General features: G+C 42.7%; 1 protein-coding gene across 2 annotated transcripts in view; it reads left to right on the forward strand.

Annotated features, from left to right (window-relative positions):
* Positions 1-1,025: 1,025 nt before the first annotated feature.
* Positions 1,026-26,232, forward strand: part of UNC13B (unc-13 homolog B) — a 218,773-nt gene continuing 193,566 nt past the window's right edge. For both annotated transcript variants that reach the window (XM_054810171.1, XM_054810172.1), the window contains exon 1: positions 1,026-1,161. In XM_054810171.1, the coding sequence (XP_054666146.1) occupies positions 1,140-1,161 (22 nt within the window). In that variant the 5' untranslated portion in view covers positions 1,026-1,139. The remainder of the gene's footprint in view (positions 1,162-26,232) is intronic.

The raw sequence follows: 26,232 nt of genomic DNA on the forward strand, positions 1-26,232 counted from the left end.
TTTACTGTTAGAGTGGTGAGGCACTGGAACAGGTTGCCCAGAGAAGCTGTGGCTGCCCCATCCCTGGAAGTGTTCAAGGCCAGGTTGGATGGGGCTTTGAGCAACGTGGTCTAGTGGAGGGTGTCCCTGCCCATGGCAAGGAGGTTGGAACTAGATGATCTTTGAGGTCCCTTCTGACCCAAACCATTCTGTGATTCTATGATTCTATGAGATGGGGATGCAAGGGCTGCGCAGTGGCCTGAGAAAGCCTAGAGAAGCAGAAAGATGGATTGGGGATTACTAACCACACAAACACATCAGGCTCGGGAACCCTCAGAGCTGGTTGCACTTTGGAGCTGGAAGGGTGCTGAGGGAGAACTTGAGGCACAGTAATCACACCTGCTTGTCCCGCTCCTGCTTTTCCCGAAGCGTTTGCTTATGGCTTCAACTACGTGAGGGATATGGAGCGCTGTTGCTGTGCTTCAGTAGAGCCTACGGTGATACACCAGAGCCCATCCCAGGATGGGTGGGGTGTAAACGGTAGGAATGGCTCCTGCAAAGACACAGCAGGACGCTATGTATCCAGTAAGTCATCTTGCCCTGCAGGAGCAAAGCAAAAGTGAGGAAAAAAAACCCCCAAAAACCAAAAGGAAGTACACTCCCCCCTCTCCTCAGGTACAGTCACCTCCGAGCTGGGCTCGGGCAGCGGAAAAGGACCAGAGCCCTGTCCCCGCTGCCTTGCCCTGCAGCCTGCGGGCGCCTAGGGGCGCTCCCGGGGCCTTTCCACGCACACACGACCCCCCGGCAGCCCGGGCCGCCCGCTCCCCGGTGGGCGAACGCGTCCGTGCCGACGCTCGTGTGGGGGGAACCTTCCCCCCGCCGCAGAGCGAGGCCGGGCGGTTGCCGTGGCGACGGGGCGGAGGGGGGCGGTGGCACCCTCTGTCGGCCGCCGCGCAGTGGCGATGGCGGCTCGGCGGAGGTGCCCCGCCCTACCCCGCCCCGCCCCGGCCGGTGGCGCCCCGCCCCTCCTCTCAGTGGGGCGGCTCCGCCCCCCTCTCACGGTGCCGCCGCCTCGCCCGCCCGCCCTGTGGCAGCGGGGCGGCATGAGGAGAGCCGGGGTCGGCTGGCGGGGCCGTAGCTGAGGCAGGGCGGCCGTCGACATGTCGCTGCTCTGCGTGCGAGGTGAGTGGGGCTGTGGCGGGGGGCGACCGGGCTCCCGCGGGAGCGGGCGGGGGGCGACGGCCTGGCTGGGCGGAGCCGGGGGTGGCCGGCGCCGGGAGCGCTTCAGGCCGGGCCGGGTGCTGGGCGGCCACGCTGTCCCGTCCCGGGGGTGTCCTGCCTCACCTGTGGGGAGGAACCGCCGGGCCCCCAGAGGAAAGGCCGAGCCTGCCCGCCCCGAGCACCTGCCTGCAAAGTTACCTGTCACCCGGGCACCCCCGTCCTGAATGGGAGCACAGCTGGGAGGCTTCACGCGTGTGGCGAGTTTGGGTTTGTCTTGTCTCTCGGAAGCGAGGACCGGCGTCCCGGTGACCTCCCGGCTGAGCCCGCGCTCCGCCGAGGGCGGACGAGCCGTGCCGGCCGGCCCGGGTGGGAGATCCGCCTGCACCCCGAGTGCCCGCCGTGAGATGTCCGCCCCGGGGGGGCGAGGGCTGCTCTCGGTGCGAGGAGAGCCGAGGGAGCAGGTGCGATGTCGAGAAGCAGCAATCCTGCCCGGAGCAGCAAAACCTCGGGAGCGAGGAGGAGCTGTGTTTGACTTTAGTGGTTCGTTTGAATGCGAGTTTAAACGCTGCCGCCGAGTGAAACTGCTCGCAGGAAGCAGGTTGCTGTCACTGGCTTTAATGTTGCAGTTTTCACTCTCCGTATACTTACCTATAACGTGCATTGTTATTTCAGATACATTACTAATTATCTTCTCATCCCGCAGTCAAGTCTTGTTCCCTTGCTGAGCAGGTTACTGAAAGGCAGCACTTTCTCATGCAGGCTGGAATGTAATGCTAGCGGCTTGCTCTCTGTCTCCGGTTTTCAATTTCTTGCTGTCTTTTGCCAAAAAAAAAAATCCCTGGGGATAAACCATCTGCCAGGACTCACGCTACTGGGACGTGTCTCCCGTCAGCGTTCTGCGCTGAATGTTGTGGTCACAGGGTGTCCCCGGATGCCAGCCGTGCCCTGCGGCTTAGAAGTATAGTTTTAATGTTCTCAATTCCTTTGCCAGGTATGGTAAAAAAACCCAAACCTGGCATTGGTGTGCTGCTGACAGTTTAGCTCTTCTTTCACTCACATCAGTGGATTTGATAACAGCTCTTCATCTAGCTGTTTGTCACCTTTTTGAATCAAAATCCTTGTTTTGATGATGGTGTTAATATAAAGATGCCAGCAGAGTATCTTGATTGTGCATTATTTTGGGGAGAGTCCTGTTCTCGTAGGAGAGAGTTTTTAAATTAAATTTCAGCCTCTTAAACACATACTGTGTTTAAGGAGTTAGGAAAGGTGTACGGTTGAGAAGTTTATCTTAAAAATGTTTTTGATGTGGTTCTGTGTAAACACTGAAGCACATGTAGCATCTCTGGTGGACTTGTCCATTTTGAAGGCTTTGCCAAAACGTCTTCACTGAGGCTGATTCTTACTAGCTCAAGGATGCTTACACATTACAGGTATTTCTTCATTCTTTTTGGTGTTTCATCCTCAAAACATTCTCAGGCTGTCCTTTAAAGAAATGTGGTTTTGATGCTGCTTGGAGCTGACTGTGTTAAAGACATATTTATACCCCATCTACTAAGCGTAGTGAAAGAATGTGAACTGCATGATTGAGTTACTGAAACTGTCTCGCCTTTTCAGGGTGTTAATTCTTGGTCTGTAGAATCTTTGGGGGAAAAGCATTTCAGCAGCCTGGAATGATGCGCTCTTGTGCTTGGCTTATTCTTTGGTCATGTGTAAAGAGCTAGAGAAGAAACTTGAGGTGACTAGTGACTCTGTGTGGTGGAGGTGCTGAGGCAGAGCAGTCTGAAAAACAGAACCAATACTGGGAGCTGAGATAAAAGATTAAGTTTTGGGGCAAGGAGAAGAAAGCTCTATTAACTGTCACTTCTTTTAAAAAAATTCAAACAAACAAACAAAAAAGTGGCACTTTCTTGCATTTTCCCTTTCCACTGAAATGACCTTATCTTGCTGAGAAAGCAGTGCAGCTGTTAATAAGAAAGTTCGAAAAGCTGCTTTTTTCACATTAAAAATGGTGCACATGTAAGACTGCATAGTAATGTGGGGTTGGATGATGTAGACCTGAGATTAAGTAAGAAAGACAATAAAAAAAACTCGTGAAATAAATGTAGGCGTTTGGGGCACTGTTAATAGCCTCTGAATTGCAGTTTAACAGATAAAGGAAAATGTGGAAAAAACCCTTAGTGGCAGTGTAACAAGAAGCCTGGCAGCCAGAAAGATAGTGTTGTAATTCATTGATTTATTTTTTTTCCCCCTAGAATTACACACATTAATAGTATTTTAATGAATGGCTAATCTAAAACAGTGCACACCAAACATGTCTGAGTGCTGCCTTTGTTCCTGAAAGGGCAGCTAACGTACGTGGCTTCTTGATCTCATGTTTAGTGGTACATTTCTTTTACATTTTGTTCTTAGAGAACAAATCAGGTGTGGGTTTTTTCTTTTTCTTTTTTTTTTTTCCAGAATCATTGAGCTGTATCAGCCATAGAAATACCTGACAGAAAATCTAAGCTTAGAGGAGTCGTGAGTCTGGGCTCACCCGTAAGTGTTCAGAGGATGTGTGAAGTGAGCCCGTGGTAACAGGCTGTTGTAGGAGCAAATTAAGGGATTCTTTTGGAGCAGGAAAATATGCAGAGGATGTAAATTAAGTGAAGGAGAAAAGAAATCCTGAATAGTACATGACTGATGCTTTTAGAGGAGACTTCTTTGTATTTTGATTCTACTGCTTAAGTGCAAAAGAGATTGCATATACTCCTGTTTAGAGCAGCTGTGTCTGGATTATGTCTGATAATCTTCTCTTGGCATAGTTTGCTTTATTAGTTTGCACTTAGTGTTATATTTGTGAAAATAGCACATATTAAATAAAACTAATCCTATGAAGCAGTCTAGTTTTTCACATCAGTCTTGCATTGTTAACTTTCTTGGCCTTCTCTTGGAAGTCTTGATTTTACCTCAGATCTCAATTAAATTTCTTCTTCTGATCTTTCCTGTCTTCTGACTTACAGATAGAAATAACTGCTATCTCAGCACAGCTTGCAGGGGTCATAGCAAAGGAGGACCCTGCTGAGGTTGGGTCACCCAGTCACGGGTGCTATGTCATTGGTTCCTCTGCTCTGTTTGCACCATTGTGCTGAGACGTACTTCAGACCCTTTCACTTGCTCACTTTTATTACATCTTACTTTGTCCCCAGCTTCTGCTGTCTCAAGATAGTGATGGAAAACTCTTCCAGTTTTCCTCCTCTCTGCTTTATAACAGCTTATGCTGTGTCTTCAGTGCTGTTGTATTCCTAACTTCTTGACCTACCTTATCCATCTGATAATTATAGTAAAAACTGTGTCTCCTTGTCTCATACCTTGCGTGTCTAGTTCAATGTATCAATGTCTGAAATGCTCTCGTGTTGCAAGGATATTGGCAGTGGGGATCTTCTGCATCCCTGTGCCCGGTACCTGTCCCATGAGGGCTTAGTGCTTTTGTCTAATGTGCTTTTGTCTTGGGGCTCTATTCACAATATCTGTGTGAGATTTGGCTGCCTGAGGTATGTAGGAGATTGAGTTTGATGATCTCTTCTGGTCTTGCAGTCAAAATTTTGAGTTGTTGACTCCTGTGTGAAATGACACCGTCTGGAGGTTAGGAACATTATTTTTTTGCCTACCTGTTATGGTTTAACCCCAGTCAGCAGCTAAGCACCATGCAGCTGCTTGCTCACTCCCCACCCAGCAGGATGGGGGAGAGAATCGAAAGGATAAAAGTGAGAAAACGCACGGGTTGAGATAAAGACAGTTTAATAGGTAAAGCAAAAGCTGTGCACACACATGCAAAGCAAGGCAAGGAATTAATTCACCGCTTCCCATTGGCAGGCAGGTGTTCAGCCATCTGCAGGAAAGCAGGGCTCCATCACGTGTAATGGTGACTTGGGAAGACAAATGTCATCACTCCAACACTGCCCCCCTCCTTCTTCCTGGAGCCCCTTATAAGCTGGGCATGATGTCACATGGTATGGAATATCCCTTTGATCAGTTGGGGTCAGCTGTCCCAGCTGTGTCCCCTCCCAGCTCCTTGTGCACCACCAGCCTCCTCGCTGGTGGAGTGTTGTGAGGAGCAGAAAAGGCCTTGGCTCTGTGTAAGCACTGCTCAGCAGTAACAAAAACATTCCTGTGTTATCAACACTGTTTTCAGCACAAATCCAAAACACAGCCCCTCTACTATAAAGAAAATCAACTTTATCCCAGCTGAACCCAGGACACTACCATTTATCTTGCTGCTGCTCTGAAAAGTTGGAAAAGCTTGCGTATCTAGTGACATTTTTGGTTTACCAGAATGGCTGGAGTGTTAGAATACTGCTTGGTGAACTTAACTGCTCATCCCTGTATTGCCAGAAAAATTTGGGTTCTACCAAATTGCACTCTGTTGACCTCCATGTGAAAGAAGCAAACAGGGGAAATGGGTATTAATGATAACAGAAAGGAAAGTATCTTTGTCTTATGGTGTACTTAGAAATACCCATAACTAGAAGCCCGGTAGCCAAGCTGGGCTTTTTCTTTGTGTTTAAAGGATTTTTTTTTTCCCCCACAATGAAATAGCCTCAACTTACCTTGGTGTTTTCTGTAAGGCTGAATGCAGTCCCTCCAGCTCTTTGTCTCAAGGATGAAAGTCTCTAGCTGGAGCTCCCTACATTATGCACTTGTAAATAGTATTCCTAGCAATAGGGTAATTGTCTTGCTGTGTCAGGCAGTATTCTGAAATGGTCACAGAATTGAAAAAAAACCCCTGCCTGTCTTTGTGGGGTTTCCATCAAAATGGAAAGAACAAAATTGTACATTAAAAATGGTAGCAGAAGTACAGGTTATAAAGGTTGGGTATTAATAAAAATATAATGCTTCATGAAGAATTTGCTATGTAAGTAGTATGAACTTTTCTCTAGCTGCAGTTAGTTGGGGAGCTACTAGTGTATGTAGTGTAGGAACAAAATAAAATGCATTAGAAACTTGGATAGTAACACTAAGATAAGAGAGTCTTTGCTAGTAAAGGAGCTTCTTTGCATTCAGACTTAAGTTTGGGGTTTGTAAAGCTGTAATTGGTGGCTTTATTAGAGAGAAGACTTTTAAGCTTTCAGTCGTCTTCTATTGTTAAATACTAGGAGTGTTTAAAACCTACAAACCACATTTGCCTTGTGATGCACGGGCGGTCATTCATTTTCCTGTTTCAAACCCTTGCTCCTTCGGCTTTGGACACTATTACTGCATAAGTTTCAACAAACAGTGTGGAGTCTTTGTTTTAAGTATTTAGGGACTAGGAGCTGCTTGAAACCCCCCTGTAATTTTCAGCAGGATGAAGGAAATGTACAGAGATGTTTCCTGAATTTGAATAGTGTCTGCTTTCTTCTTGCTCGTGTGGTGTCCTCTCAGTTGACTTCTTCAGTTTGGGATCTACCTGGTCAAACTTCTTAAAGTTGACATTAACATAGTGTTTTAATATGCAACAAAGTGCTGGATTTAATCCAAACATTGAAAAATCCTAATTTTGAACTGTAACAGTCTGAGTGCCAGTTGCAATTTACACAATAGCATATAAAGTCCAAGCAAATGAAGCTGCTTTTTTTTAAAATCGAGGACCTTATTTCAAATATTTGACTTGGAGGCATGTAAAATGCATATGTCTGATGGCTAATGATTCTCTTATAAGTTTCCTTTGAAATATCCTCCTGCATATTTTTTATGCCTTGTGGTCAAATTTTACTCAATATATTGAAAAATACTTTAATCACTCGGTGAAAGCTGTTTTCAGTGCTCTTCCAAGAGAGCTTAAACCAGAGTGATGTACCTAATAACTCTGGTTCTCTTACTTTTTCTTTCAGATAATGCACTGTGTGGTCTTGCAAACTGATTGGGAGCTGCTGTGAGGGTGTGTAGGGTCTTCCTTTACTCTGCCTTTTTGGTACGTTAAAGCTTACTAGTACCTGGCATTTTCTTGGTGTGGAAGTGTGTGAAAGCAACTTGCTATTCTTGTCTCTTGTTAGATAGAAATACTTTTGCAGTCTGAAAGGTTTTTCTTCAGCTTTTGAATTTGCTCTTCTTTGCAGTCTTTATTTTCTGACCATACTTCTGAAGTTTGTATAGAACTGAAAATTGGATTTAATATTCTTGTGTTGATCTCATCATCATTAAATGGAGAACTAAAATCTGCTTTATTTCTATTACCAGCTTGTGCTTATCTGTGCGTGCATTAGGCGTCTTTGCCAAAGACTTTGCTGAAATAATATTTTGTTTGTCTACCATGACCTATAATATTTGGTACATGCTTTCTGTGATACGGATTCCTATTCTATAGGTATGTCGTGGGTGTTTGGATCAGATCTCCCTGCATTTAGCAGGATTTCAGATGGATTTTCTCTTCTCTTAGGCCCTCCTTATACCTGACTAGGCTGCTATGCTTAACGCTTCTTTTATTATCTGCCTCTTCACTGGCTTCTGTGTCCTGCTTGGTTTTGTATAAACGGCAAATGCCCGATCTGGGAGTGAAAATGTTGAAACATGGCAGGCATTAATACTGGTATTTGGGAAACCACACTAATCATTACTGGTCTTTCAAGTGGATAACCATTACTCTGTTTCACTGGCTTTCCTCCATATTATGTCATTTTGCACTTTAATCCTGTGCTAGTAAGTCATGTGTCTCAATTCTGTGTGTTTTATCTTTGTAGTTTAGATCAGTCTTTCCAAACCAGTGTTGAATAGGAGGCATCATTTTTTTCTAGAACTTTAACTCCTTGCACATTGACTTCTGTATTAGTTTTTTCAGACATTTGTCTGGTGTGCTCAATGATCTGTAGGTACCTGTCATCCTACAAACGTGCTGTGAGTGTCATGTCAAGTGTCATACTTGGCTCTCAATGGAGCCTGTTCTCTAATCCCTCAGGATGAATTTAAAGCAAATGTCGTTGGGCTACAGACTTCTTCACTGACGTCTGAGTGCCAGTTATCTAGACCTGATTCTTATTACTTGTATCTTAGGTGTTTAACATCATCTTCATTTATTGATGGGCTGGAAAGTACCTGGTCACACAGGTACTTGCCTCTCCCTGAGCATGGGACAAATGTTTATTGGATGCCTGTTGCTTCTTCACCATTAGCAGTTAAGTCAGTTAATGGGATGGGAGGGCAATATCCTTGTTAGTGTGTTTTCTCTAATATAATTAAGATTTTATCTCGTTTCCCCCTGCATCTAACTTCTTACACCTAGGGTCACCCAACCTGTGTTGATACTGTTTTTCTTGTATATTTTGCCATGGCTTATAGCTCTTTCAGGTGGAATGGACTTCAGCTGTCCTTGCTTGGGGAGTAGTGGCTTTTTGGCCCCCTAGAAAACTCTTAATAAAGGATTTCTGCATCTGATATCACAGGTTCAGTTCAAATTTATTCTTCTCAGACAATTTTCTAATAACTATCCTGAGCTTTATGAAATTAGCCCCCTCTGAATGGTCCCTTGTGTACTGCTAGGGATTGTCTTTGGACAATCCATGTTGTATTTGATCACAACTGCTGCAGGTAACTTTTAAATGATTGTTTTGTAGAAGTAAATCATAGTGGGGATCCAAAATAGTTGTTCTCCTGTTTAAGACTTTTTGAGTTGGAATGCTATTTACAGGTTTTAAAAGAACTGATGAAATACTGGTAGGCATATGAACTCTCTAGCGTTTCTCTGTTTAACTTCACAGATTTCAGTTAAATACATTATGAAATACACTATAAGTGTCTATATTTCTAGCTGAGGTAGGAAGAAAGCTTCAAGTTTAATCCAGATTTAAAAAAAAAAAAAAAGATTAAACCGAGAAACCTCTGGTTGATAGTTTAATGAAAAGATGCAAGTGAGGTGTACTTGGTGTATTGCAAAAAGCTGAGATGCCCACCTCCTTCACCAGGCTTTCAAAATAGATTCCTTAAGTTATTTTCCCCAACATTAACTTTGAATAATTGAATAATTACACTTCTAACTAACAAATAACAGACTTAATATCTACAGATATTGTTGATTTTTTCCATCTTTTGCAGCACAGAGTGCAAGATTTGTAAAGGTCTTACCATTGCTGGGCAGGGTGCATGGGTTAGAAACTATGTTAAAGGAATTAAAAAACTGATTTTGTTCCCTTTTTCCTTGCCTGTATTTGGGGAGTTGGAGCATTTAGAAACATGAAGAAGGTATGATCTTTCAACAACTTTGGGCTGATCTCAGACTCCTGATGCTCTTCCTTGCAGTTGAACATTCCATATGAATGGAAAGTGAATTGGACTGGAATGGCATGTCTGATGAGGGATAAGTGGAGGCATCTTGTTTGAGATAATCTCTAGCCTAAAACTGTTGGCAAGTTTTAAAAGAAGTTTGGCTTCCAGTCTTGACCGTGTCCCTTTAAGGAATACTGGTTTTAACCTTATTACTTAAAGCTCCTGTGACTTAACTCTCTTAATTCTTTACAGCTAAATGCTCTGCTAAACAGACTCCAGCATTTCCACCACAGAGACATAATTATTAGGTATAAAATAACTGCAGAATTACACTTCTGAATATTGGCACACTCGATGCTTATTTCCTTAGCTCAGGCCAATGTAGTAGTACTCAGTTTAAAATACATAATTTTAAAATAAAAAGCAAATTACATGTTAAAGGACTTCTTGCATCGTCACCCCTCTGTTCCAGATGAAGTCTGCAACATATAACCAACCTGCTGTCATCTTTGGCTTCTCCTGAGGAAAGGAGTTTGGGTCTGGAGCTAAGTATGGTGGCCCTTTAAACCCTTCATTCTTACAAGCTTTTATAGCAGCGCAGTGGTGCAGGCCCTCTGTCAGGGATGCAGGCATGCTTGAATAAGGCAGAGTGAACTGATTTGGAGCCTCATGTGCTGATGAAGGTACACTGTGTTTCTAAACCTTCGCGAGACTTCTCCATGGCCACCTCTCTTGGCTTTACCATAATTTTTGGAGTTGTCATAGTGTTATCTTATTTTTTGTGCCACTGGATACCTGATAGAGGTCAGACAACTTTATAAACTTCAAGCATGGGGAGCTGTGTGCTTTATTCTGCTCTGTTCTGATTATTGGCATTCTGAGTATCACAAGAGGGTTACTTACTGTGAGGCTTTTTTTTTTCTTCCAGCAAATCCTTGACCAGATTGCTCAAAAACTGCTGTGCAAACTGAGTTCTTTCAGAATTTTGTGGTTTTTTAAAATTGTTCTAAAATACATTTTAAGGATATTTCAAACAGTTCTATATAGCCAGGTAGTGATGGAAAGTCTGGGCATGAAGAAACTCTGGGTCAAATTTCACTTAAGCTAGCAAACTTAGCAGTTTCCAAGGAATGAATATATATATGATTATGTAGATATTTAAATTTCTGGAGAGAAACTCTGTAGAGATGTTTTCCTTTCCTGAGCACTTGTATAAACCTCAGAATGTGTTTTCAGGAAATGTCCAGGGACTTCAGACTTCCAGTACCTGTGATGGTTCACATTTAGTTGTCACATGGTCTTCTGTTGCAACAACCACAGTCCTTTGCAAATTAAATCCCTGTGGAGTGTTAGGGCTGCAATTATATCATGGAGATCTGCAAGCTGTTTTTCTGGAAATCTTTTATAACTCTTTTTTTCCTGTAGGGCCAGGAGTACCAGACACTAATTGAGATGATGCCGAGGTAGCTTATCAGCTTTGAGTGAGGGAGGAATTTGACTGCTGAGTAAACTGCTACGCACATTTTAGAAAATTATGTGTTATTCCTATTTTGTTCACCTTCCCAATTTTGTGAGTTATTCTTCATCAAGACATGTCTTTAAAGGCAAGCAGGTGGTGTTCTTCAGAAGATTGTTTGGCTTCTGTGGAAGGCATCCTTCCACTTCATTTGCCCCTCTTTGAGAGTCTGAGGGCCATAAATTACTAGAAAGCTGACATTGCCTTTGGTTTTGGATTTGGGAGTTCTAACGCTACCAAAATCATAATGCCATTTCATAGATTAATAAAGTCTTGGTTTTTAATGAAATAAATTCTTGTTATTTTCTGGTTCAAACATCCGCAAACTTTGAACTCCTGACCTGAACCTAAATTTGTAGTATACAACTTGAATTCGGCATGCAACATGGGTATGGATTGGTGGGGAGGAAAAAAGTGGATGTGAAACAGTAATTTTATTTCAGCCTTTGCTACCTGGTATAACTTGCTGCATGTGCAAAATTTATTAGATTTTTATATATCAAATTAAGTAAGTGGAGTCTGCGTATGCTCCATTTCAGAAGGAGATTTCTGAGGAGATTAACTGCTTAGAAACTCTATAGTTATAAGGCCAGAATGGATTGTTGTAATCATCTAATATGACCCTTTGTAGGACATAGTATTTTTTAGTATAACAACCTAGAGTCTTCTAGAAAAAGGTCAGATTCTGAATGATGAAGGATGTTCTTCAGTTCTTGGCAGCTTGATGTTGATTATCATCATATGTGACAAATTTATGCTTTTTAGACTGAACTGGTTTTCTAGCTTCAGCATCACAACAGCAGAAGTTGGTGTGCCTTTCCTTAGGTTGGAGAAACTATTATGAAATTTGTACTCCTCACCCTTCCAGTACTTAAGGATTGGGAAAAATGGAGTTTGGTAATATCTGTTACTTGAGTAGAGGTATGCGGCTGTTGCATTATGACTAATCTGACTATAATGAGAAGTGTTCACATATTTTTCCATTGTTAAAAAGAGATCAAGATGTGCCATGACCTATCAGACTGCTGTATTAAATCAGTATTTTGTTACACTTTGGCTAAGTTGGAGGAGCGTGGTTTAACAGAGTTCTATTTCTATTGTAAACTTGACTTTGAAGTTACCATTTTGTATATATCTGACAGTTTGGCCAAAGATTGGAGCATAGCAGCATGTGACAGAAGTCTGAATATGCATGAGTGAACCCTGTGCATGCATGCTGGGGGCCTGCATTGTTTTTTGGGTTTTTTTGTTTTTTTTCTCATAGAGAATCAGGAAAGAGCTGGTGTTGCAGACAAAATAAGGATTACGTGATCCCGAAATGACAAGTGATACAGTTATATAAAATAGACAGTGAAAAGCATTTAAATTAGTAGTTTTGAGTTTGTTTCCAAGAGGGTGCAAACACACATTAGTGTTATAAAGGAGCTTGTGACTAGAGGGGCTCTTGGTGTAGGACTCAGAACTAGCCCTAATAAGGTTAGCAGGAGCCATGAGGAATGGGGGATATGAGGGGAACAGAGACGTTGGAGGGAATGCCCTGCTCTGGAAAGGTGACTGGGAAAATTCCACTGTGTGTGAGTGATGTAAAATTGTAAAGCAGCATTAGTGTGGATAAAAGAGAACCAGCTGGGCTGAAATTGCTTTGGGAAGAGCTGATAAGAGATTTTGCTGTGATAGCACAAGAGATCTGCTGCACGTAGTCCAGGATTTAAATGTGGGTAGAAATCTCATAATATGGTTAGAGAGAACTATTTCTGGGTATTGTCACTGTGAGAGACTAACTCCCCACACCAGAGAATGAATGCTGTTGGTAATGGCTGGGTACAGAGAACTGTGTTATCTGGCAGTTTCATCATCAGATAGTGACTGAAACCATAAAATCAATGGAGTTAACTGTAGATGTGGCTTTAAGAAGCACGGAAGATGCCTCAGGGAAGCTGGATGTAGAAGTGAACTTGGTTTGTGTGATTACAACTTAACCTAGTTAAACAGATAAACATGTAGACCAGTGACTGTCGAGCCTCTAGAGAAACTGAAGAAGCTTTTTGGTGAAGCGAGGAGCTTGGATACAGAGGAGGGCTTGAAATTCAGTGAAGCTACAGGGGTAAATATTAGCATCTCAAATAACAGAAAAGGCTCCACCTAGGAAATGACCCCAGAGCTGATGATTCATCTCATCATTGCGTCAGGATATGGTGAGCAAACAGACAACCTCTGAGAGGTGTGGGCAAAAAATCAGTTTGTAAAGGAAGGCGTATCTTGAGGATCAGGAAGTCCAGGGCTGAGGCAGGGGCTTCTGCCTAAGCAGACAAGGTGACATCTTGCAAAGGGTATTAAAACAGATAACAGAAAGTGCTTTGGTCACATGAAAGGGAGAAACAGCCAGTCTCAAAGGAAGGGATTGGACTGCTGTGCATAGGGAGTTGAGTAATGGTGATTTGGTACGAACCCTGAACTGTAGGAATTGTTTCTTATGAGGATGGCACTGAAAATGATGCACAGATGTATGGAGTGGGAGCAAAACTTTTAACGCCTTGAATTTGAGTCTGGTAATCTGTAGCCCAGAGTGCTAAAACTGCAACACTTGAAATCTGAACTCTGCTAGCAGAAGTTTAGCTACTGCTGTAAGCAAGCAGTGGGATCACCTAACTGGAGAACATGAAAGGTGGTTTCTGTAGGTTGGCAGGAAGATAAGGAGATGAGTGATAAAAGTGGGTAAGTATGGGTCTTGATTTCAAAAGCAGGCAAGACTGTGATAATATGAAAGGTTTAAAATAAACTTTAAAGAGAGAATAATAAAAATTTTATAGAAATGTGGAAGTAGTGTGGAAGGTCATCAGGTATTAAACATGGCATGGGTCTGCAAGAGGAAGATTGTGCTGGGCTAACCTCTTGTTTCTAGATGAAAGCATACATCTATTTGGACTTTTGTTATATCTCACAAATCACCATAGCAGACACTTCTTTTTGAAGAAAATTGGAATTGGCAAAAGACATACGAATTGTATAACGAACTGGCTGTAGCAGAAGCTAGTAATCTTGCAAGGACTGATGGGAGAAGCAGATAGACATCTTCTGCTTGATCCGTGGCAAGAAAAGTAGCAATGTGCATGTTAAAGTTGTGTTCAACACAAGTCATAGAATCATAGAATGATTTGGGTTGGAAGGGACCTCAAAGATCATCTAGTTCCACCCCCCCTGCCATGGGCAGGGCCACCCTCCACTAGACCATGTTGCCCAAAGCCCCATCCAACCTGGTCTTGAACACTTCCAGGGATGGGGCATCCTCTGCTTCTCACTGGACCCTGTTCCAGTGCCTCACCACTCTCACAGGGAAGAATTTCTTCCTAGTATCTAATCTAAATCGACCCTGTTTTAGTATAAAGCTATTACCCCTTGTCCTGTCACTACACTCCCTGATAAACAGTCCCTCACCATCTTTCCTGTAGGCCCCTTCAGGTACTGGAAAGCCGCAATCAGGTCTCCCCGGAGCCTTCTCTTCTCCAGGCTGAACAACCCCAACTCTCTCAGCCTGTCCTCAGAGGAGAGGTGCTCCAGCCCTGTGATCAGCTTCATGGCCCTAATGGCATAATCAATTTGGAAGCAGATAAATATAACACATGAAGCATTCAGCGACCCAGAGGATAATGAAAATTAGTTGATATTATGTAGAAGAGCTATGCCTTTAAAGGCAAATTACAAGAATTTCTGAAAAATGCAAAGTTTGAGGAAAGGAGAGGTGTTGGGGAGTCCTTGTGACTCAGCACCATGGCGTCAATCAGTACAGAATAATTGTGGAGAAGGTGCTACCAGTATGTGGTGGGGAAAGTATTCCTGGCAGAGGGGGAAGGACAAAGGCATAGGTAATTTGCCCTTGCATGCTATGGCTTGTGCTGGCTGACCTTGTTCAGGAGGGATGAACTTAGGTAGGACTAAATGGAGAGGGTGAAAGAAAACCTTGACTGGCTGTCTTCCTTTCGGTCTCTGTGGTGAGAATTCTAGGAGGCTGTGGCTGCTTCTACCTGAAAAACAGAAACTGATCGGATCTATGACTTTTGTCCATTAAAAACATCAGGAAATTAAACACAGGGTGAGGAAAAGCATTAAGGTGGAGGATAGTGTTGACATAAGATATAGAAGGTATAAGCGTGCCATTAATTAAAGTGTGGGTTGGAAGTCAGGAATGATTTTGAGTGGCTTAAGTGGTACAGGTGATGGGAGAACCAACATTAGAGTTGGTGACCCCAAAGGACCCTTCCAGTCTTATGATCCTCACAGCATGAACCTCATTATGATGTGAATTACTGCTCTGACAACTACTTGCTAAAGACAAATTGTATATTAAGGTAAAATTTTGATGCAGCATCTTGCTTAGTTATAAATTTCAATAATTCAAGAAAACCCCTACATGTGAGGGAACTTGCTCATACTCAGTTGTTACCTCAGGCTATTTATTTTAGTTAATGATTTTGATTCTAAAGGCATTTAGCCTGATGGAATATCACTTTAATTTTATGGAGGCCCAAATGCAAGCAAACGGCATGGATTTCAGGAGAACAGTCTTGGGCCTAATCCTTGTCATTGGTAATACCTGCTTGTGGTTCAGTTCTTTATGTACATGCTGTGTCAAAGCAAAAGTATTGGCAGGTGAATGCTAATGTGTTTGGGAGATACAGCTCCTTCAGATGCTGTAAAACTCTGGTGGGGAGCAACCATTCGGTAGCTTCTCCTAGATGGAGTTAGTCATATGCTTGCTGGAATATCAGCCTCTAGGCTGAATTTTATAAAACACATTCTGTATGTACAAACTTAATAAACAAATGCACCCCAAACCATGCTTTTCAGCTTCTTTCTGGGGGAATGTTTTAAGTGACCAAAGTCCCAAGACCTTAAGCAAAAAAAAAAAAAAAAAAAAGGAAAAAAGGCAAAAGAGTTGGTGCCAATCTAACTATCCTATTTCTGCAGTTTGCGTGTGTCTTCCAGGGACCAGTGTTTTCTGTGCAATTTGTGAATGCTAAGGATAAAGTCAGGCTGCCTTAGAATTCATCTGCAAGCAGAGTTCTGTTAGATCTCCCCTTCCTGCCTGGGAATCTCATTCAGTTACACCATAACTCATATCCTAAACAGTTCTTTTACTCTTAACACTCACAGTCAGCTTATTTCTGTCTCCTAGATACTAAGCTTTTCTCTGGTTCATGAACCCAAGCAAATAAATATTTAAGTAACACAATATGAATATTTTCATTAAAACTATTTTTCAAACTAGACGAATCCTACTTCATTATTTGGTGCAGGAAAACACAGGTGGTGTTTTTCATGGGAGCTTATAATTGGCTTTTAATTCCTGGGAGCTTATAGTTTTGCTTTTTTTTTTTTTTTTAAAAAAAAAGAGTTACTGAATCCACCACAAATGTGCTATTGCTTCATTTTTGAGTTTCTCCTTTGGTTAATATGTTAGACTTCTGAAGTTGAACAATGATATTTGTATCTGTTTTTAGCTCAATGTCGTTCAGGGCAAACTTGTGCTCAGTCCTGCTTGACAAGTAACCATGTTCCAGTTGGTTGATTGCTTGCAATGCTGTAACTTGAATCAAAACTACTGGAAAATATACCAAGGCTGTGATTAGATGGCGATCGCTTCTGGTGTGGCTAGTCAGCAAATCTTGTTCCAGGGTGCATCTCATTTAAACTAAATCTGAACAGGCAGTGTAGAAACCCAAGTCATTCGGGACACTATACAAATGACTTCAGTGCTTTTGTTGACTGAGGAGAGAAGCACACGCCAGCCAAAGAGGAAGCAAACAAGTTGTTTTATTCTATCTGTAATTCCTGTTTTTTCTTTGTTTGTTACCAGAGTACTTGTGTCTTCTAGCAGCTGTTACTTCACTGTGACCAGGTTGTGTGATTTGACCTAATAACTCAGTCAAGTTTCTAGTCATTTAAGTAACTGACCTTTGCCTGTATGTACAGTGTCTAAGCAGCAGCTGCATGTGCTTTGTGTCTTGGAAGAAATTACTCTGTAAAGAGGTGTATCTTATTTTCAAAACAGAAAGACCCAAACAAACCAATGTGTCCACTCATCTGGTTTCTGAACCAGTTCCAAGTTTGGGGGGTGGGTTTCGTTGTTTTTTGTTTTAAAGTTTTGCGCTCTGGCTTGGTTTTTTGTACTGAAGCTTTTCTTAGGAGCTAGTTGAACTACTGGTTTGTCAGCAGCTTTACCAACTCAGACTGGCTCCTAGCAGACTTAATACGTTATCAGTCTGTCTTTTTTCCTGCCTTCTGATGCAAGGTTATGGCTTTCATTATGCATATTTCCTTAGTCTTTGACAGCTGGGAGCATATATGAGTTGAAGCCTGTTTTGTGTAAAATTAAGTAGTGTGGGTTTTGTTCCCTTATTCAATTAAGGCATTTCCACTAATATAAAATAATGTATTTCAGAATATTACAGAAATCGAAAGAAGGGTAATTTCTGCCACTGAAAATTGAAAGCCTCCTTTATTCTCTGCCCAGTAGTATTTATCTTTCATATCTAAAAATGCTGAAAGATTTGATGGATTTTTTTTTTTGTGCTAATAAGGCACAGATTCAGGAGTAGGGATGCTGTCTCTTATCATAAAATAGTGAAAAGTTCAGGAGAATTCTGTAACGTGCAGGAAACTCCTTAAAGCAAAGTGACCGAAGCGCAGTCTAACAGAGTATGTCTTCTGAGAGCAAGTCACACACACAGTAACTCACTCCAGTATGTTGCATCCAGGCTGCTTTATTACCAATAAAATAAAATACAGGCTGCAACAGAATATTGGAGAGAAGAGGCAGCTTGGATTACTGTTTAGTTCACCTCTTGGTTGGGGAACCAGGTCACCTGACAGAGTTGTCTGTGTTGCCAGCGTCAGGAGGATTAACCTCTCATAATCTCTGTGATTTGAATAAGAGATTTTGTTCCTGTCCTCACTGCTCAGTTCAAAGCAGCTGCTGAGCAGAAACTTAAGTGAATCTTCAGCAACATATCTGTGTTGGTCAGCCAAAAAAGGAAGAAATAAATGTTGGAGGATTTCTCCTAGTTGTGCTTTTAGCAACTGGTTTTAGTGTTTGGATGGTAAGTGCATATAGGTGGAGCTGTTCTGTAGAATCAGGGAAGTTGGCTATATCCTCAGTTTCCTTTTTGTTTAAAAGATGTTCTGTTACACAAATAGTATCAAATAGATTTCTCCATCACCACAGTCTGCTTCCCCACCTCCCCTTGGAAAGCAAACTTTGGACAAAGGCATCACCTCTTGGTTTGAAAAAACAACATAACAAAACCTCAGTGCGTGTTTGTTTTCTCGCTTCTCAAAAATTTAACTCATCCAGGCAAACAGTTGGAGGAGATGCTCACCTGCCTGTGCTAGGTCAGGCCAAAGCTAGGAGGGATTACTCAATCAGCTAAGGTATGTGTATCGACCCTTAAGGAATGGTGGTGATAATAATAAAGGACTTAACTCTGCTTATGGCCCCACAAAATTTGAAGAAGGATTTTCATTTGTGTATTGTGGTTGTGGGAAGGCTATTTGTTTTAGGTTTTTAAGAAAAACAGACTGTATTTTCTGTGTCAAACAGGTAGCAAAGCATCTTGCCTCTCCTCTCAATGGAGAGTGATATGGGTTTGCTTATGTTGTCTGCCTACTTTAAAACATCTCATACTTCTGTCAAATGACAGCAAAGATGTATAGTAAAGAGGCTAAATGGTAAAGCAAGGTCTCTGAAATATGTGTTCCCCTTGCTATTGAGGATATACCAAAGTGGAATTCACCTGAAATTTCTTTACCAAGAAAGTGGTCAAACACTGGAACAGGCTTCCTAGAGAGGTGGTCGATACCCCAAGCCTATCAGTGTTTGAGAGACATTTAGACAGTGCCCTTAACAACATGCTTTAACTTTTGGTCAGCCCTGAAGTAGTCAGGCCGTTGGACTAGATGATCGTTGTAGGTCCCTTCTAACTGAGATAGTCCAGTCCATGTTCTATTCTTGGTTATGCTGGGAATGGAGGAGATTTGGTGGTAGAACAGACCACATAAAACTAATTACCAAAATGTCACTTCTGGGTCCTAAGCCTAGAAGCTGGGAGTGTATTAATATGTAGAGTAGGTGCTGCATTTATCATCACCATGTCACGTTGTTTCTTAGGAATCTTCTAGGTGTCTGTATGAACAAGATGCCAGGCCAAATGGGCTTGTTCTGCAGCCCTTCCTATCGTGATACGACCTCTCTTAGTGCAAATTCCTATTGGAGTTGTGCAAAGAGCACCTTGGTCTTCAGGGCAAGAGACATCTGGTTTGGCACCCAAGCGTGAGACATTACAGATGTCAAAGTGGCTCTTAGTGAATTCCAGCAGCCAGTTTGAGCAGTGGGACTGTCAGACTCATTCAAACAACTGACATTTTGGGAACAGTGAATTACGAATCTGACTGGTTTCATCATGATGCTGATGAGGGCAGAGGCAGTAACCACAAGGCCAACATCTATGAGATGGCAAAAAGGTCTCTGTGGAGTATCGTTTGCAAATAGCCTTGACTGGGTTGCAGTTCCAGGTGGAGAAATAGGGCAGGAGAACTGATGCTTCAGGGTCTTTCCTTGATGAACCCACCATTTCAAGATAGCTTGAAACTCTGTTTCAGGGCCTGGGCCTTTGGGTTTGAATAGCAAATGGATGTTGAAGTGGCAGCTAGGAGTGAGGTTAAATTTCAGGTAGGTGTTAACATGTTTTTGGGAAGATTACAAAGAGGCAAAGCACAATTCTGAATAAGCATCTGAGTATGCTGGCTCTCACCTTGCTAGAATTAACTTGTCAGTTTGCATTGAGATCCTGATTATTGTCAGACAAGTTGAAGAGGTGAGTAATGAGGTAAAGGGCTCTCTGGAGAGCAGCATGCAGACTTTGTGTATCTTTGAGGCATCTTGTATTCCAGCACAGGCTGCGGGACACTTGAGAGTTGGAGCTAACGCTTTCTGCATAGCCTTTAAGGATGATAACTAGACACATTGCGAGAGGGATGATTTTTGTCTGGGCACTGGGAAGCTGTCATTCCAGCAAGTCCCAAAGCGGGCAGAAGATGGCTTATGATTCTCAACTCGTTCTAGTTATCTGAAGGGTGACTTGAGCTCAATGGGTTGATCTGCTTTGTGTTGGCCGGGGATGCCTCCTGACATTGCCTGCCTGCCAGTTGAACTGTGGGGGCACACAGGCAGGAGAAAGGGGGATAGATAGCCCCATAGCCTGGAAGAGCATCTGCATTGATGGGAATTCCTGAAAGAGTGTCCTGTTGTTGGGAATTCCAGCGTGACATGTTCCACTCCTCAAACTGCCGCCGCCTTCTCTCTCCTGTGTAGTGTTTAGCCACACAAACTGCCTGGAAGTAGAAGCTTCTGCACTTTTTCTGTTTCCAAGTATATTTCATATTAAAACTGGAAAACATTTTATGGGCTGTTGGCACTCTGGATTCACTGGCAGTGCTAATCCATTTCAGGAGGTTGTAAAGTTCAAGGCTTTGCATGCTCCTACTTTCTTTACTGCTTCCCAGCATCTGTTTCCAGCTTTTTTAGCTGTATGGTTCATTAATATGTTTGGTTTTTTTCCCAGACTGAAGAAACAATATTGTCAAACTTATTTCAGCTGCTGCTTATCTGAAATCAATTGAATGCTTCCTACTGCCTTTCAGGAAGCTTTTTCTGGGATCAGCTTAAGTAAACTTCTTGCAGCTTCCTTACTGCAAAGCAGAAGTTGCACTAAGTGCTAATGGTTAATGTAATAATGATTTCAGCTGTGGTTTACAAAATAATTTGTCAATGTTTTAATCATTTTATTGTTAAGATCTCCTGAGGCTTTTTGGATATTATCTGCATATTTTAAAATGCTGGAATCCTTTTGCAGTACCTAATGGTCATGGTATATTGATTGTATTTTGCCAGTGCGGATCCTGTTCTGTGCTAGTTATTTTTAGTCAAATCACCATATCCACTTATAACTTTAGAGATGAGGGGAGTTCTGGATTCTGGCACCTGCTGTTTTGTGAGTCCTCTCCCTCTGTCCCTTTTTTCCTTTCTGTGAACCTATTCTATTGTAGTTGCTCTACTTAAAAGTTTGTTTTAAAACCAACAGATAACAGCATGACCTTGCTGCCTGATAGTAGTGTGTGCTGGTGTAAGGATCCTGGAAGAACAATCTGATGTCTACCCTGACTTCAGAGAAGGAAGCCAGTTGCAGACATCTGTAGTTTTCCTCTTGCATTTTGTTCTCTCTCACAATTGCTTTCTATAAGTTGCATACGTAGTTTCAGTTCAATTTTTCCTGTCCTATATTCTCCTAGTAACACACTTTGTTTTCACTTTGTGTTTCTTTGAGATACAGATTTGATTTTTCTGCCGAAAACTCTGTTCACAACTGCAATCTCTATGGCCTATCTTCTGCAGCACTATTTATTTTTTTTTTAATTGCAGTAGCATTTTCTTCACCTGTAAATTTCTGTTGCTGAAATAGTTCAAGGAATACTTCAGGTAGGAGAGTTATTGAGCTAAGCAACAAACAAGAATGCATATGAAACTCTTCAGTTCAGGAGGTTGAAAACCTGTGTGGTAAGTCAGTGTGTCAAATCAAATCTGGTAACAGATTAACCTGTAAATGAGACCCAGATACCTCTCCAACTGTCCGAATCTATTTTGTCATTGAAAGTGTTTAGAAGCCTGCTTACATTAACTGCCTACTACATTAAACCATTATAGAAAGTAGATTGAATTGTCACTTCTATCACATGAAATACCTTTAGAGAAGTCGGGTCTTTTAAGAGAAGACTTTTTTTCCTGATAAGGACTGTTTTATTTAAAAACACCCCACAATTAAACAACCCTTGTCAAAGGTTTTGCAAAGCTGGTCCTTTGCTCCGGGTATACTTTGAGAATGTGGTTTTGATTGGCGTGTTTGCAACTGCCAGAAAGGGTTTCCTACCAAGTTTTTTAATTTGTTCTGTTTAAGTTATGAGATAACTTTGGTAAGGATGGAAGAAGTGGAGCACTATGAAGCTCTGGTGCAAGCTGAGCTGTGCTGTATATACTTAGCAAGTTTTATGCAAAAACTGAGCTGAAAAGTGACAGTATCTGCAGGAGGTATGAAATTATCTAGTTCATTAAGGTGATCAGACTGGATGATTGAGCAAAATAGATGCAGCTTTCATTTGATAACTGGTTCAGCACAGTATATTAACTGGAGATTTGCTGAGTTTTGTGTAGATTGGTCATCATATTGCGCTGCTAGTTCTTACAGGTTTGTGTGAACGAAACAATCAGAAATATTCCAGATAACCTGCCACTCCGCTATGCCACTGTGATGCCACGGGCTATGGCAGTAATAAAGATTTAGACAAGGTGATACATAGCTTTTGTATATAAAGCTAGGCTTTTTCTGGGTGGATTTCAGTCCTTTGCTTACCAAAGTTTGGCCCATACAGGCAGTGGGATGCAGATCCTGGGGCTGTGAAAATTCTGGCAAGAAACAAATGTTGTGGTGAAGCTTAGTAAGCAAAACCAAGCAGCAGTTGCAGTGTCCCATCAGGACTGGAAATGTCAGTTAGCCCCAACGTATGGGGTGTCTGGGCTGTGAAGGGAAACAAAAGGGTGCTGTCTACCTGTGGGCTGTGACACTTGTGTGTGCGCAAGCCCTGGATCCTAAATGACCAGAGAATTTACAGATGAACAGGGGAACGTCTAGTGAGGTTTGACAGTGTGGAGGGTTATTGGGAGGTGCACTTTTTGTAATGCTTTCCTGGATTTGTTATATAAAATGGTGCTTAAGTTAAATGGGGTTAGTGTTGAATGTGTCTCCTTTTAGCACAGGCATCTGGAAAACCCTTCCAAGCAGTGACACATCCCAGCTGCTATCAGTCACTGTCCAGTTGGCAGAAAGGGTGGAGTAACTGTTAGAAAGCTGTTTGTTGGAAATTGTATTGTAAATCAAATAAACTTAGTACCTTTGTGTGTGTCTGGACAGGGTAATGAATTTGCAGATGATCTGAACAGGAAGATGCTAATTCACGTGAATTAGGAGGGATGCTAATTTGTTCTCAAGACATCTGGCAAAATGGAAATCCCTTGGGTAGATCAATTTGCTACCACAGGCAACAGAACAGAATCACTTTTTAATTTTTTTCCCCCTTCCTTCCTGAGAAAAAAAACAAGAGTGACAGTAGGTGCTTTTTAGATGTGGTTGGTGGAAGTGAGCATACCTTCCCTTTGTTTGACATGGTTCCCAAGGCATTGGGAAAGGAAAGTTAAGTTATCCTATAGGCATCTAGAGTGGCCAAATTGAAGAAAGCTCTTTGCTGCATGAATGGGAACTGCAATGTAAAAGTGGGTTTTTTGTGGTTTATTTTTTTTTTCATTTTGATGAACTATTAAAAATTAATAAACTCATATTATGTCCATTCCATTTATTCTAGACTACCTGTTAAAGCAGATCAATCTCTGTTCATTTGAGGTAAATTTAGTGGTATTGATGGCTTCCTGTTGAGGCTATGGATTGAGCTGTTGGAGCGAGTCCAGAGGAGGCCATGAAGCTGATCAGAGGGCTGGAGCACCTCTCCTCTGAGGACAGGCTGAGAGAGTTGGGGTTGTTCAGCCTGGAGAAAAGAAGGCTCTAGGCAGACCGTAGAGCGGCCTTCCAGTACCTGAAGGGGGCCTACAGGAAAGCTGGAGAGGGACTGTTTATCAGGGAGTGTAGTGACAGGACAAGGGGTGATGGGTTTAAGCTGAAGGAGGGTCGATTTAGATTAGATGTCAGAAAGAAATTCTTTACTGTGAGGGTGGTGAGGTACTGGAACAGGTTGCCCAGAGAAGCTGTGGATGCCCCATCCCTGGAAGTGTTCAAGGCCAGGCTGGATGGGGCTTTGGGCAACGTGGTCTAGTGGAGGGTGTCCCTGCCCATGGCAGGGGGGTTGGAACTAGATGATCTTTGAGGTCCCTTCTAACCCAAACCATTCTGTGGTTCTATGATTCTTCAACAGTTGTCTCAGTCAAACAAATGATGGATTTTTTTGAAGGACTATTTCAGGAATTAAGTCAGAAAAATTCAGTCCCTAGATGCAAGCTTAATTCTTTGAGTACTGATGGAAAGCTGCACTACGTTCCCGTGGTCTGCTAGTTACCAAGGGAAGTGGCATTTTGCAGTGGCTCTTCTTCCTTCTGGCAGCAGAACAGTTCTCTGGTCAGCCCAGCCCTCCATTCACATCAAGCAATAACAAAATGTTATCTTATCCTCTGTTTACTGCGAATGTGGTCTCAGCTTTTACGTATATTGGTACATGAAGGTACCCACTGTGTTTCCATCACGTAACTCTTGAAGGGAGTATGCTGGGGCATAAAGTGCTCTCTTCCCCGCTGGAGTGGAACAATGTTTATATGTAAACCAGTTGTTTGTTTTCCCTGGCAGAAAAACAAAGTATGAAGTAATAGATGTGACTTAAGTCTCTTGTCTTTCAGTGGCTCCTGAAGCTGAAGGAACCTCTTGACTGCAATAACCACACCAGCTCAGCAGGGCTGCTGCAAGGAGATGGACCCCAAGTGGACCCTGCTCGGGGCTCTCTGCAGTTACAGCAGAGGCTGTCGAGGCGCTGCTGAGTGTGGCAGGTCCCTGGGGCCTCCTGTGCAGTTATCCTTCCTCGGAGCTCGTTCAGGGAAATCTTTCCCTTTTGAACATAATTTAGCTCTGAATGTATGAGAATGCAATGGAGCTTTTCTTTTTAAGTCTGTCTCAGGCTGGGGATACCAAGGTGGCTGTGACATGTCAAATCCTTGTAACAGGCTTGGAAACCCATTAAACTGCTGTTTTAGCCAGCCTTCTTAGAATTATGAAGGGATGAGAAGAGTTTCACGGCACAGTCAGTATTGTTATTCTGCTGTGGCACATGCAATTGCATTTAATAGCATACCTCTGCTGCTGCTGGGCTTTTGTAGGGATCATGTGAAACAAAACAGTGACTGATTTAGTCAGGGGTGAAGTCACTGCATGGCCTCCGCTTCCTCCAGCCTGGAGCACCATTTGGGTTCCGGTAGCAGGAAAGCTCCTTGCCCTCAGGTGGGAGGTGAGGATATGCAGGGGCTATGCATGTAAAATGTTTTTATTTCCAGGGGAGGGAAAGGTACCTGTGTGTCAGGGTGGGATCCCCAGGGATGGAACAGTCCTTGTTAGATGTGCCAGTCTTGTGCCACTTGCTAGCTTTTCACAGATCTTATAAATAGCTTTCAAGAAGTGAGTAGGAGGTGTTCAGTTTCTGGCTCTGCAATGAGTACCTGTGCTATAGCTGTTGGCGCAGGGTTCAGACAGCAAAATTATTACCAAAGGCTCAGTTATAGAAAATGTAACAGACCTGAAGGGCTAGAGCACTGCCTGGCCAGCGCTTCCCTCCCAGAGGGGATTCCCTCCCTCCTGCCTGTGTGCCGCAGGGTGCGCAGGCTGCGAGTTTGGCGTATTGACTTAGTCTTGGGTAGTATGAGCGTTTTGCTGTGGTCCCTTGTTTCTGTTGCTTAAGTAACCTTTGCACCTTGTGCTGTGTGTCACTGTGCACTGAAGTCTGAGTACCTGGGAGAGGTGAGAAAAGCAGTGTGAAAGGGAAATATGTATCGATTCTGCTGTTCAGCTGTGGATAGTTACTGTAGAAGTTAGAGTGCTCTCGAAAACACATTAACATTGCATTCGTGTCTCACAGGGAAGAGGAAGCTATTTGTCAAGCTGCTGATTGTGAAAATGCATTTTGAATGCTCTGCTTTGTGTTGCATTTCTTTTTAAGAGCACTAATTAAACCGCATCCTTATTTCTCCCACAACCCCTCTATGGCACTTCATTGGCCTCTGTGTAAGGATGTAGATTTTGTTGTAGTGTGGTGAGTGACCAGCTTGTAAGTCATGTGCTGGATTTAGTTAGGATGTAATCTTTTGGCCATCTGCTCAGGCACTCCCTGTGTCTGCATCCCTCTGATCTGCAAGCAAATGTTAAAGGTGTTTGTTCAGAACACCCAGGTTCCCTTTGAACATGAGCATGTTCCTGCTTAGGAGGTTTGAGCAATGTGTTGTCTGAACCTCACAGTAATTTGGTGTGCTTGAATTTAATTCTCTGGTTGGTGTATGGGGCCTCTAGTCAGGAAAAAAATATCCTTCAGATTGATTGAAAAGTAAATGGATAGCAAGAATTTCTCCGTAGAACTGAGCTTAAGAATAATATATGTTCTACTGTTGTTTTACCGACCTCCCACAATGATTCTGGACCTTTTTTGCAACCTCT

The sequence above is a fragment of the Grus americana genome, chromosome Z, assembly GCF_028858705.1.
Source record: "Grus americana isolate bGruAme1 chromosome Z, bGruAme1.mat, whole genome shotgun sequence".
In the NCBI taxonomy this organism is placed as follows: domain Eukaryota; kingdom Metazoa; phylum Chordata; class Aves; order Gruiformes; family Gruidae; genus Grus; species Grus americana.